At 42.6% G+C, this 14,600-nt stretch overlaps 1 protein-coding gene across 1 annotated transcript in view; it reads right to left on the bottom strand.

Moving 5' to 3' along the window:
* The window catches only part of shq1 (SHQ1, H/ACA ribonucleoprotein assembly factor), a 51,928-nt gene that overhangs the window by 30,994 nt on the left and 6,334 nt on the right, over positions 1 to 14,600 (bottom strand). The window contains exons 4-7 of the mRNA XM_080727702.1: positions 11,067 to 11,195; positions 10,535 to 10,701; positions 8,910 to 9,022; positions 7,570 to 7,670 (exon numbers count right to left, since the gene is read on the bottom strand). Coding sequence (XP_080583828.1) covers positions 7,570 to 7,670; positions 8,910 to 9,022; positions 10,535 to 10,701; positions 11,067 to 11,195 — 510 coding nt within the window. The remainder of the gene's footprint in view (positions 1 to 7,569; positions 7,671 to 8,909; positions 9,023 to 10,534; positions 10,702 to 11,066; positions 11,196 to 14,600) is intronic.

Raw genomic sequence — 14,600 nt, 5'->3', positions numbered from 1 at the left:
GCAGGCTACGGACACGGAGACAGACAGACAGACAAACAGACAGACAGACAGACAGACCCACACACACGGCCACGTATAGGAGCGTTGTGACCACCGCTCAAAAATACTCAAGCTTAGTGTCTCTCTTGCACACATGCACACACACAGTGATGTTACTAGAGATGTTACCGATCAATCGGCAATGGATCGGATCGGGCCGATAAAAGCGTGATCGGCGATAAGCGGTGGTTTAGATCAAAAGGTAAATTCACCGATCCGATCCGATCGGTGCATCCGATCAACCAGCCGTTCAGTATGCCCACTTGAGGCCATTTTGGGGTATTGATTTCCACAGTGCTGAAGGAATAATTAGTTACTGCTATGATAATAAATACATCGTAATACTGGTAAATAACTATAAGGCAAATATATAAATGAATTCATGAGTGAATGAATGAATTAAAGTTAAAACATTAACATTTAGAAAATATAAATAATAACTTGATCGGATCGGTGATTGATCGGTATCGGGTGATCAAACTTTTGTGATCGGTGCTCGCTGATCGGTTCCAAAAAACCTGATCGGACCATCCCTAGATGTTACGTATCATTTTCAATCCAGGCAGTTAGCAGATGCTCTTATCTAGAGTGTTTTACAAAGTGTGAGCTCAATGAACCCTAGACAACCAACAACAGGGTAAGTGGTCAAGTAATTAGACCACTACGAAAACAAGTAAACACACGCAGCAGCATCTAAATAGTATATTGTAGCATCTGTGAACAAGTAAACAACCTCTAGTGTCTGAAGAGGTGAGTTATCACATAGATTGTGGCAGAAAATGTGAAGTAGACTACGTACATTCTGCAATCATTCCACAGCTTGGAACTAAGCCAAGTTGGAGTTGAAATGAATTAACCCATTTAGGCCTAAGTCCGATTTGAAAAAAGCCTTAAAGACACCAGAGGCAGCGCCACAGATCACTTTCAACCCAGAGTCAAAACCAACAAAGGGTCAAACTCTTTTTTCTGCTATACCACCAAAATGTGGAAAGCCTTACCGAAGGCCATAAAGGAGTGTGGATCACTAGCATCCTTTAAAATTGCCCTGAAAAACCACTTACAGGCAGCAGCCGTTCGCAACTGGTAAAAAATGAACCTAGCCCAACCCTACCCTCCCCTGCCCCTTCTTTGTATATACTGTTTGTTTTAGACTTACTGTCTTCTTTTTTGTTTTTCTATACATATCTACTGCATAGTACTGTGTTCTATTTGTCTGTCATTCAATGTTATATGAGATACTTCAATGGTTTCCAGTGGAAATAAGCTTAGTCTTTTCATGGATCTCCTTTTAGTAGACCTTGTACCAGTGAACTGTACCGCCATGAAACTGTACCTTTTCCTATGCAAACTTCTAATAAAGTCTTCAATCAATCAATCAGTCTGATTTGAAAATGACCCACTGTTTTTTCTGGAAAACGTATTACTCAGCCTCTGTAGCAGTTAGAAACAAAATTCCCCAAACTATTTGATAGCTTTCATTCTGAAAAACGTACTTACAAAAAATACTGTACTACATGTACTACATCCCGGCCTGAGGGGGTAATACACTTTAATGTGTACCCGTCCAGAATGGGGTTAAGTAAATGGTAAATGGTGGATTTTATATCGCTCCTTTATCCAAGTTCTGCAATATTCTGGATCAGTTTTAGACAGCATGTATTAAGTTGACTCATACATAAAGGTATAGGTATACTCTATCGGGTGACTCACGCACGCACGCACGCACGCACGCACGCACGCGCACACACACACACACACACACACAGAGAGAGAAAGTGAGTGGCCTACTGGCCCACATCCAGCGCTATCCAGACTGTCCTGGAGCATTCACGCTGAAGGGGGAGGGCTGATAAAGGCAGAGTGGCTCTTTTGTTTCTCCATTATAAAGATATTGATCTCATCTAGAGTTGATAGCAACGCTTTATGAAAAAAAGTCACTTTGTCATGCATAATGCCTAATTTATACACTGTCTTGCGATGGTGGAGTCCTGTGCGGAAAATAGAAGATCTACAAGCTCACAAAACATCATCTAACATGTTGTGAGCTTGTAGATCTGCCATTTCCAGATTGGGACACAGTCTTTGACAAAGTAAAAATCGGAGAAACTTAATAAGAGACAAAATTGGGAACAGCTAGTGTACATCTGTTTTCACACGGGACTGCTTACTGGAGAGACAAAAGGATGATAAAATTAAAAGATAACAGATCTATTCTTCCTATAAACAGTAATGCGTGCTGCTGACAAAACAAAATCATTTTGCATTTGCATGATTGAGATGAAAGTAGTTTTTTTATGATGAAAGTTTTTTATTTAAGCAGAATCTTCACATTTTTGAGTGGTGCAGACTGAGGAATGGATACATTACTGGTTGTAGTCAAAATGAAAATCGTTATGGCATTTTGGATCCGTCCTGAGTATCTAAAGCACACCTGAACTGAATTATACTGAAAATATCTCCATATATACATATTTTTAATAAATGTATCCTTATCTGTTTCTAACTCACGGGCCATTTTAGGTGGCAACAGATTATTAGTCATTAATATTCATTAGCTGACTGCCCGTGATTGGTGAAGTGTGAGACAACCTGGGAATGAGGTTAATCCACATTAAGCCTTGAAATGAACATGCGAGATTAAGCTTAAAATAAATAGCATAGTTAGATAGTGACAGTATGTAATTACACACGCTTCTTGGCACCAAAACACACTGCTGCTCACCCTCAGTTGACCTGCAGTTTTTGACTAGGGATGGGACGATACGCGATATTATCGTTTATCGTGATAAAAAACACTCACAATAATCGTATCATGGAGATTTAATTTACCGTGATATCGTCCTCCGTCATGCACTGGGATCAATTCACCTTTTATTTGCCGAGCTGCATATCCGGTACCACTTAAACGCTCTATAATTGGTAAAAGGTACTTCTAATATACGTACTTGATACAGTCTTTTTTTCACTCTCTATCAAATGTTTGCCAAAACATGGCCGATCTACAAGCTCACAACGCGTCGCAACGCGACGCGTTGTGAGCTTGTAGATCTGCTATTTTTGGCAAAGGTTCCGCCCCAGGATAATGGATTTTGATTATCGTGATAATATCGTAAATCGTAATTTCTTTGGTCACAATAATCGTGATATGAAATCTTCATATCGTCCCATCCCTACATTTGACTGAACAAAGATGTCATATTCTGATGCCTTGCCTTTGGTCAAGTTGTAGCATCCATCAATATTCTTTCCATTAATTGTAATTAGTGAGGCCCTACAGGCGAACAGAACAAATATGGCACTAATGACCCCATGCCTCATTTCGCACAAGCCTCTGTCATCTTTACTCTGAAGTCAGCCCTTTCTTCTTAGGGAGAGCATTAGGGGTCCTCAGATTTTGACCTACTTAATCCAGTTGGAAAGGCAACCTGGCCACATCGTTGCTCTCTACGGGTCCAGATGGCCCTGTTGACATGCAGTAAATATGCTCCTGCAAAGCCATGCAGGCGGTTAGGAAAATGCTCCCATAACTTCACATCACTAAGCGGTCAAACCGTGACCTTGGATAGGATAGATGATAGATGTCCCGAGTACCCAAACTCTGCTCATTTATCAAACACTGAAAGTTAAAACTGCAGTTAGTGCAGTAGCACTCTTACAAACAATGAGGCCATCTAATTTGGTCAAAGGTTAGCGAGTGCCTTTGACGCCTACACACAGCCATAACAAAGTGCTGCAGGTAAAGAGAGACAGAGCTGTCAGCTCCATTTAGCTCAGGCCAGTGGGTGAATGCAGGCATCCAGCGGACAGCTGTGGCCTGTCAGAGCGCTGGCCCTGACTAGAGGAGACCACAAAGGGGCCGGTTTCTACTTCATTAGCACTTGTGTCCACATCCATCTGTCAGTTGACATAAGCATCAGCCCTTGCGCAGGTGGACAGAAAAATAAGTTTAAAAAGGATGGATTTAAGCTGAAGAACAAAGCAGAAGAAGTTCAGCGTCTGTGTGATATATACGTATGACAAACGGTGAAAGAAATAAAAATCCACGAGTGCGCTATCAAGCTTTGGCGGCAGCCCACTTAAATCTCCTGACCGACACAGCTCTCTGCGCTCTCTGCGAAGGCAAACGCTATTTGACCTGTCAGTCAAACCATTAAGTTTAATTTGGCCCATTTATCCGCGCCTGGGCTCCCGTCTGGGGCACTCCGTCTTAGCATGCAGAATGAGCGGAGGGAGGCGGCGGGGGGAAAACGTAATGTTCTTCGGAGGCTAGAGTCGGTTTGCTGCTAATGGTCTGTATATATGGCTGAGTGATGGATGCCCGTCAACGATCGTCGGGGCCCTCCAACTGGCATAATCAGGCCTCCTCCTGACACCTCTCCAGCAGCGCGTCCTCCTGTGATAATGCTATCGGTTTAAACCATTCAGAACGGCTACATATTATTGCGTATCATTTTATGCTTTAGCTATTAAAATAATAGCAGATATACAAGCTCACAGCTTGTAGAGCTGCTATTTTAGAAAGATCTTGATTTTTTTTTTTCTTTGAATATTTTGACCCGATTCTATAAGTGTCTTCTGAATCCTTCTAAGGTTTTTGGAAAAAATATATGTTTCTATGTCGGCAGTGCTCAAACCTTTCCATGTGAAGGACGCCCAAAATGATGTATTTGGTCATGGACCCCCCATCTCAAAATATTGTATCAGGGACCCCCCCAGAAGCAAATAGTTGAGTTACGCATGTTCACTTTAAAAATTTAGATATTCAAAGATTTGCACACATTTTCATGACTTTTCAAAAATAGCAGATCTACAAGCTCGCAGCGCGGCACTCTGTGAGCTTGTATATCTGCTATTTTTCAATACTTAAAGCATTCAATAAGTCTAGGCCTAAATGGCTTAATCTAAATCCTCTCCGGGTGTACGACATCCTGGACTAACATAACATAACGTGGGCTCTGAGCCATGCGGGCTCGCTGAAGCGATGGAAGTGCCGGAGTTACTGGGCTGTTAGGCAGAGGCGGGTGGGGAACAATTGAATTGTCTCCTGCAGCGCCCGGGTTCTCCGGGAGCAGCTATCATTCTTTTATGAGAGACGGCGGGGAATGCGGGGAAAATGAGAACTGGGAGTCTCCATCCAACAAGCCACACATCACACCTAAGTAAATGAGCCATTGATTTTAGATGTCATCCCCATGATTGAGAGGAAGGGAACTTGTTGCCAGAGACACCGACTGGGGACGCACTACACACAAGATGATTTTGTCGCTATAAAATGAAACAAGCAGATGGGCAGGGACATCACAAGGGGGGTGGGGAAAGTGGGACTGAGTTACTACTAGGGCCCAAGGTGGAGGGGCCTTAATTATTTTATACTTATTTTTCCTATTGTATGATGTTTTATTTTTATTTATTTTTATTTTTAAATTGTTTCCCCCTTTTTTCCTGACTATATCTACTGCATAGTACTGTGTTCTATCCGTCTGTCATTCAATGTTATATGAGATACTTAAATGGTTTCCTATGGAAATAAGCTTAGTCTTTTCTAGGATCTCCTTTTAGTAGACCGTGTACCAGTGAACTGTACCGTCATGAAACTGTACCTTTTCCTATGCAAACTTCTTCTAATAAAGTCTTCAATCAATCAATCAATACTTTAGCTATTGAAAAATAGCAGATCTACAAGCTCAAAGCGCGGCACAGAGTGCCCCGCTTTTTCAAAAAACCTTAGAAGGATTTGAAACATTCAAAGAAATTTTCATGATTTTTCAAAAATAGCAGATCTACAAGCTGTGAACTTGTATATTAGCTATTTTTCAATAGTTAAAAGTACCCAGGGCCCAGAATTTGGTGTGACACCCCTGGAGATGGGCAATATAATTGCAACAAAGACAATATACTTACTTCAAGTAGCTCTACAGGTACATGTTCTAATTTGGCAATACTCAAGTCTATTTAATAAGTGTATCATTGTCAAACAATCATATCATATCATATCACTATCATGATAAACAATGATGATAGACAATGCATCAAGGTCTAAATAGCCTCACCACAGCAATCAATGTCTGATTTCTATTTTTGCAACTCCATGCCACCTTCTGGTGAATATCAGGTACTACACTACTAGAGACATGACATTGTGCAAAAGTTCGGCACAATGTTGTGCAGCACAGTGGTGTAAAGTAACTAAGTACATTTACTCAAGTACTGTACTTAAGTACAATTTTGAGGTATTTGTACTTTACTTGAGTATTTCCAATTTCCAATACTTTTACTTCTACTCCACTACATCTCGGATCCAAATATTGTACTTTTACTCCAATACAATTACCGGTATTTGAAAACGAGTTACTAATTACTTTTCGATATAAATGATTATATTACAATACAAACATTAACCACTTCAGCCCTATTTTATACATAGGCTATTCAAAAATAGGTGATCTACAAGCATGTGCGTTGTGAGCTTGTAGATCTGCTTTTTTCAAAGATTTTGTACTTTTGGTATATTAAGTACATTTTGATGCCAACACTTTCATACTTTTACCCAGCTACATTTTGAATTCCGGACTTTTGCTTGTAACAGAGTATTTCTATATTGCAGTATTTATCCACAAGTTTCCGCGGGAGTTTACTGGAGACTATTGGGACCAAACTTCCGGGTTTAACAGCAGACATACAAGCTCACGTCGCGTCGCAGATGCAACCCGTTGTGAGCTTGTAAATCGGCGCCGGAAGCTCGGTACAGACGTCTGCGCAATGCACTATGGGGCGTTGGAAACTCGTGGATACTTTTACTTAAGTAAAATATGTGAAAATATATTTCCCCACCACTGGTGCAGCACAACTGGTTCAAATGATTAAAGTGGTGTGTGCATCACTAGAGAGAGAAACAGATAGATATTTTGTTATGTTGATCCCAGGTGATGCAGAGGTGAAATTAAAGAAGTAGTTCACCCCCAAAATGACTTTTTTTGTATTGATTACTCACACCATGGAGACTTGAGTTCAATACTATTTTTAGTTTTTTGTCGCATTCCAAAGGCAAACATTTGATTACAATGAATTTACCACCATTGACTCCGGATGGGGACCCGAATGCATTTGGGTCCCCATCCGGAATCAATGGGGGTAAATTTACTATAATGAAAAAGTTGTCTTAGGAATGCGACAAATACAAAAAAATATTATTGAACTCAAGTCTCCATGGCGTGAGTAATCAATACAAAAAAAGTCATTTTGGGGGTGAACTACTCCTTTAAGGTCTCACAATGAACTCGATTCAGTAATCCAGATCAGGGAAGATAACTAAATTAGATTAAGTATTAAATTAAATACATCCTTTAAAAACACCCACACAACATTTACTTCACAAACTAAAAGCTATGTATCCTGTACTATTTTAAAAGTGTGTTAAAAATGCAGGTGAACTCATTTCCACAAATGCAAATACTCTGATTTAAGTGAATTTGAATAGAATTTACCCTCGGCTACCTTAGACGACTGCGAAAGGGATGAACTACAACTCACCTGCTTCTTCTCCTTCCTGGTGTAAGGAGAAGCTCAACTCTGCCCACCACGGACAGAACCTCAGCAGCCTCTGAATCTCCTCGTCTTCAAACAAATCAGCACTGCAACAACACATCACCATAAGCAAAGGGGACAGCACAGTAATGACGCCATGTATGCCCAGGTGGGGTGGCATCGTTTTTGTGTATGTATCTTCCATTTAGGCCAAGAATTATTTAACGCTTTAGCCAGGGGTTGACACTAAGGCCTAAGGCCTTCATTTTCTACTTGCCCAAAGGTCATGCCAACTTGACCAAAAAGTAAATTGTCCATTATAAAAACAAGTACTGTAAGCTTTTAATTACCGCTCCATTTATTTCTTTACTTTCTGGGGCTGTGCGATAAAAATGTCATACTGTACCTACATAGCTATTATTGAATATGTCTATGGTTTCACACTTATTTTAGATTTTTAAGTGTAGCAGCAGTAAATTATAGTTAAACAGTGCTCTTATTTTACATTCCACAGACCAGAAGACAGAAAGCGCTGGCCACGTTCAGGTGTTTAGGCAGATATCTGGTGTTGTGTTTATAGACAGTTCATGTGTCCCCTCTCAAATGAGCACTCTCCTGGTCGGGCAACCAGAAAGCAAACTTCACCTGCCCGAAGGTTTAATTTACCAGCAGGTGGGCAAGCCTTAGTGTCAACGCCTGCTTTAGCTATTGAAAAATAGCAGATATACAAGCTCACAGCGCAGGCACTGAGTGCCGCGCTGCAAGCTTGTAGATATATTTTTGAAAAGTCGTAAAAATGTGTGCAAATCTTTGAATATATGTATTTTTAAAGCGAACATTTGTAACTCAAGTTTTGCTTCTGGGGGGATCCTGGAACTAAATATTTTGAGATGGGGGGTCCGTGGCCAAATACATATCATTTTGGGGGTCCTTGACATGAAAAGGTTTGAGAACGACTGACATAGAAACATAGGTTTTTCAAAAAACCTTTAGGACACACTTATAGAATCGGGTCAAAATATTCAAAGACTTGCACAAATCTTAACGATTTTTCAAAAATAGCAGATCTACAAGCTCGCAACGCAGCACTCGGTGCCGCGCTGTGAGCTTGTATATCATTTTTCAAAAACAGAAGATCTACAAGCTCGCAGCGCAGCACTCGGTGCCGCGCTGTGAGCTTGTAGATCTGCTATTTTTCAATAGTTAAAGCAAAACATTACACGCAATAATGTGTACCCAGTCTAAATATAGATCTAGATATACAAAGTGAAAATGAGAAGAAATAAAATGTATATCTTTTAATAATGAGCCAAACCCCAGAAATCCCATCCCATGGATAAACGTACAGGTAATGATCGGAACAGAACGCGGCGCTCTCTGCGTGTTGCCGAGCCTGTCTCCTCTCTCCGGCCGTGGTTCCTTCTGGGTTCTTGACGTCAATGACATCACTCAGTTCTTCCTGTTAGGACACACAACTCCAGCATCTTTAGTTGCTTCCTATGAACAACAAATTATAACTAAAAAATGTATATTAGATTCAATTGGACCTCATGTTGGGTTAGATGTTTAAATGTTACAGTAGTCAAGATAGTAGAAAGTTGCAAAAGATGCATAAATAATAGTAAGATTTGTCTGTCAAACAAATACTTGAACACTGTCTCGTCACTGTCTGGCCAAAACCTATTTTTTGGGCATAAATCAGGGCTATTGAACACCCTTTACATCTGAGTGTTGGTTAAAATAATATTGAACCAATGGAAAGTAGTAAAAAGTGCTTGGGACAAAACCTCTAACTCCACACTCACTTCCAAACCAGCTAACTCCACGCGATTGGCCCTCTATTTTTTTGTCATAAATCAGGGCTATTGAACACCCTTTACATCTGAGTGTTGGTTAAAATAATATTGAACCAATGGAAAGTAGTAAAAAGTGCTTGGGACAAAACCTCTAACTCCACACTCACTTCCAAACCAGCTAACTCCACGCGATTGGCCCTCTCTTTTTTTGAGCGGTGGTCACACCGTCTCCATAGCGTGGCCATGTGTGTATGTATGTGGGTCTGTATGTAGCCTCAAGCCTGTGTGTATGTATGTGGGTCCGTATGTAGCCTCAAGCCTGTGTGTATGTATGTGGGTCCGTATGTAGCCTCAAGCCTGTGTGTATGTATGTGGGTCCGTATGTAGCCTCAAGCCTGTGTGTATGTATGTGGGTCCGTATGTAGCCTCAAGCCTGTGTGTATGTATGTGGGTCCGTATGTAGCCTCAAGCCTGTGTGTATGTATGTGGGTCCGTATGTAGCCTCAAGCCTGTGTGTATGTATGTGGGTCCGTATGTAGCCTCAAGCCTGTGTGTATGTATGTGGGTCTGTATGTAGCCTCAAGCCTGTGTGTATGTATGTGGGTCCGTATGTAGCCTCAAGCCTGTGTGTATGTATGTGGGTCCGTATGTAGCCTCAAGCCTGTGTGTATGTATGTGGGTCCGTATGTAGCCTCAAGCCTGTGGTGTAGTACCTTTTCTGACCACACATGTTAAGGGAGGGGCGCTGTTTTCAGGCCAGGCCAGACCAGGCACACACACACACACACACGCACACACACACACACACACACACACACACACACACACACACACACACACACACAGGGGGGAAGGGGGGAGGGGGTTGGTGGGTAAACCACCGCTCAGTTCACACGGGTGTGATTTTTTTCATAAATATGTGCTACTGAACACCCTTTACGTCTGTGTGTTCTGGTTCAAATAATATTGAACCAATGAAAATTAGTAAAAAGCCTTTCAGTCAAAACCTCCAAACTCCACTTGAGCTCATTTTCCCGAAAATGAACATTTTTGGAGTTAGGAGGTTTCGGCCCGACAGCAGAGATATTATGTTTGGTTTACCTTTACAATTGATTTCAACAACAACAGAGGGGGTTTAGCAGTGATTTTAACATTCTTCATCTCGGGGAGATTACCTGCAGTCTGGCGAACACTCCGGACCTCTGATTACCAAAGCCGTATTTCTGAAGGGACCCCAGCTCTGCCTCAGAGCTCTCCATGTACACCTCCTGCTCCACCTGCCAGTCAAATTCTTCTTCTTCGTCCTCTTCTTCCTCACCCCCTGCACTTCCTCCGCACGCCTCTGAAATGCAAAAGGGTTGAAGAAATAAGAAGTAGAGATGGGCAATATAATCGATATCGCAATATATCTAAATATTTTATTCCCCAATACTGTATACTCCAGACTGTAGTATCGCAAATCTTTTGGAGGAAAAATAAACTCTGTTCCCATGCATAGAAACCAATGGTAGAAATCCAGTCCTGAGTCCTGACACTCTGCTCCTCTAGATATCGCTGTATTATAGTTAGTTCGCATTCCAGTGATTCGACTCAATATACTTAGCAATTTATATCGGAATATATCACAATATGTACCTCATTGCAATATATCGTGATACAATCACAGTTTATACACCCTTTTGTAGCTGCATAAACTGCTGAGCTCACCCATGCTGATGTCTTCTACCAATGGCTGAGCTGACCGGGAACCTTTTGGAGCAAGGAGACTGGTCAGCATTTGGAGGCCTTCAAAGTGTTCTCCAGCGGTCTCCTTAGGGACCTGAAGAGTGAAAAGACCTAAACCAAGACAGGACAACAATAATAAGGAATGCTTCTAACCAGGAATTCATTTGGAAATACAGCTCACACATTTTCTTGTAAAACGTAATCCAACGTAGTCGTACAATAACGTGATTATTTTTTCCAACATTTCACAGACATAGAAGTCTGTTCACGTATTTTCCTAGTATGTAGGGGCTGTCAGAAAACAAGCACACCATTTTTAATAAGCTGGGCCCAGCTCTTGGTTTGACTAGACTAGAGGTTGCATGTGTGAGTTAGGATGTATATTAAATTTAAGTAAATCCTTAATGTAAGGCGCTGCATTCAATTGCAAGTGCACTGCAAGTCGACACAGAATGCAGTGGGAAGTGTTATGTAAGATTTTAACATGACCGCCGACTACCTCACAGTTAGCCTGGGCTGGATTCCAATTTCGGGCTTTTGATCCGGTCGGGAGCGGATGGGCTCCTACGTCATTCTGTAGTCAAAATGGACTACACTTTGGCAGGAAACACCAGACCGGAAACAGTTTTAATCACTACTTGCGCATGCGCTTACTACTTGCGCATGCGCTATCTGGGTTGAAACTGTTTCCGGTTTGGTGTTTCCTGCCAAAGTGTAGTCCATTTTGACTACAGAATGACGTAGGAGCCCATCCGCTCCCGACCGGATCAAACGACCTGTTTAGTAAACGAAGACCAGGCTTTCTCCCAGGAGAAAGCCTGGTGATGCGAGGTTACCTCACAGTAACAAGTTTGCTAGTGAGTGTAAATCAGTGGCTTCCTCAAAGAAAATGAAACGAGGCGAAAAAGCGTTGGTACACTTGTATTTCGCCTAATCGCTACGTCGCCTTAGCGCTACGTCGTCAAAACAGGACGTGCCCCAACCCATGACCTTGTGGTCCAAAGGCGAGAGCTCTACGAGAGCTCTACCGACTGAGCAAACCGGACACTTAAAAAGACCTGATAAAACCTTCAACCTGAGCGTTTAAACTTCAAAATGCTTTACGATGCAAACAGGCTAAATTGCCTTGGCTTGTGGGCCGCTAATGAGGCTGGAGAGCTCAAAAGACACATCATAATGCTCGCTAATTATAAGTCTAAACAAGGACACCCATTGGTAGAGGTTTATTAGCAGATGTTAGAGGCACATTTAGACACAGCGTGTTAAGCAGGGCCGAACTGGCAGAGGGGCAACGAGGTGTCAGAGTCCATAAGGCTGATGTCTCCATAAAGCCCATTTCATTAGGACAGATCATTTCAAATGGAAACTTAGAGACAGATCAGGGCCGATGGCCAGAAGCTCACGGAGCCTTTGGAACATCAAGCTGATGGCCATCATCACAACTCATGTGCAGTGGCATATTTAACACAGGCTATATTAAAAACCTTACAGCCATTTGGTTTTATGGGAAACTTGGAATGCATGAGAGGTGTGAGGAAAGTGCGTTGTTGGCTGGTGGGCGTTAGTGTCGTACATACCACATATACGCATTATCTCCTGTTGATGTCAAATTGAGACGCCAACTACGACTTCACATTATTTATGAATAGGTCTGGAGGTTAACCCGCATTAGTAAAAGATCATACGTCATTCAGAATGAGGCTGCAGGCACTTACATGATAGCGATTTTGAGCAAATGACGGCTATGGCAAATGGCAACGGTAACCGGAAATGATCAGCGCTCGATAGATCAACCTGCCGCCGTCGCAGCCGTCTGTACTAAGCCAGAAGCTCCCTTTCCACGTTGCGCCTAAAACGTCTGCTGTATAGACGCGTCGCCATGGCATCAGTAAAAGGGGTGGGACCCCGTCGCCGACGGATGTTTGCTTAACGATTTTGACTGCTACTATACAGAGATTACGTCATAGCAGCCGTACTCCGCCTGGCGTTGCCGTCCTGAAAATCGTCAAGCTTAAACTGCCTAGTGATTAGACATGACTCCAATCGCCCCTTTAAATGGAATGTTTATCCTGTTTGTCTGATTGATTAATCAGAGTACAAAGTAAAGACACTCCATGGATCAATCAGATAACTGTGCTACTTAACCCATGACATAGGATCTTGATAACATATGGCTGAACACAGCAGAACCATGCAGTGAGAGCACAGTAGCTTATGACCAGACAATGCTTTAGACTAATTTCAGGACCACATTGCAAATAAGCGCTTTATTACACTGTGTGTAAAATGTGTACATCCTGGGGTGAAGTTACAGCATATTGTGTTGTAACTTGTGTTTCTATTACTGAAATAAAATAAAATAAAACAAATCAAATTAACAACAGTTCATCACTGCAAGGACCCTATCTGACATGGCTACTGTGTGTGTATTCTTATTTCTTTTCATCCTGCATCATGCAAACTTTGTTGAGGGTGTATACTGTTTGTATGCCATTATTCATTACGGATGGTGTTTCCTTTGTGTGATACATTTTCACCCTGCTGTATCTATAAAGGTCTCATCTTATCTTTATCTTACTGCTGTCCATGTTTTGACCAGCTAGATTTTTGCGACCGTAGGTCGCATTTACTACCACCAGTAAGACTCCCTAATCGGGAGATAAGCGACCGTAGGTCACATGTATACACAAAGAGTAGGGAGCAGTGTCCCCAAAAAATGTGGACGGATCCATGTTGATGACATGAGTGTAGACATACTGTGTACCGAGTTGAGTGATTTTAGGGCAAAAATTGGAGGAGCAGTGTCCAAAAATGTGTTTTGCAAGAATCGGCCTCATGGTGGCGCTAGAAGAGGGCCATGTGAGAAATGAGGGGTGGGGTCTCCGCGCCGCCGAGGCGGACGAATAGGTACCGGCCCCGGCTCTCCCGGTGGCTCCTAGGCCAAGTTAGGGCATTTTATGTGCGCTGCAGTGGCAGGGGGTCCTCCACTGGGGGCGCCACCACTTTTGCATCCGTTCTGGAGCACAAGGAGTCGGTGGTCCCCGGGAATTCCCCGTGAGCAGCCCCGTTGGGGTGGTCATTTTTGCACATTTGGTCATTTTTTACATCTGGGGGTCCCCCAGGGACCTGGGGGTCCCTGGAGCTCCGGGGGTCCTTGGAGGTTGTAGTTTGGCAGGCAAGGAGTGTGTGTGCAAAATCTGGCATGGATCGGGGCAACGGTTGCGGAGATATGAGCAGGGCAAAAGTGTGACGTGTGACGTGTGACGGACTGACTGACGCACGGACACCTGGTGGAGCTTTCTGTAGTAAGTGCGACCTACGGTCGCAAAAACCTCCACAGGCTGTCCGTGGGTGAGTGAGTCAGTCAGTCCGTCCGTCACACTTTTGCCCTGCTCATATCTCCACAACCGTTGCCCCCATCCATGCCAAATTTTGCACACACACTCCTTGACTGCCAAACTACAACCTCCAAGGACCCCCGGAGCCCCACCCCCAGATGTAAACTAGAATTGAAAT

This window comes from Nannobrachium achirus, assembly GCF_963921795.1.
Source record: "Nannobrachium achirus genome assembly, chromosome: 6".
NCBI classification, from domain to species: Eukaryota; Metazoa; Chordata; class Actinopteri; order Myctophiformes; family Myctophidae; genus Nannobrachium; species Nannobrachium achirus.
This window is presented reverse-complemented; position numbering and strand designations above follow the sequence as displayed.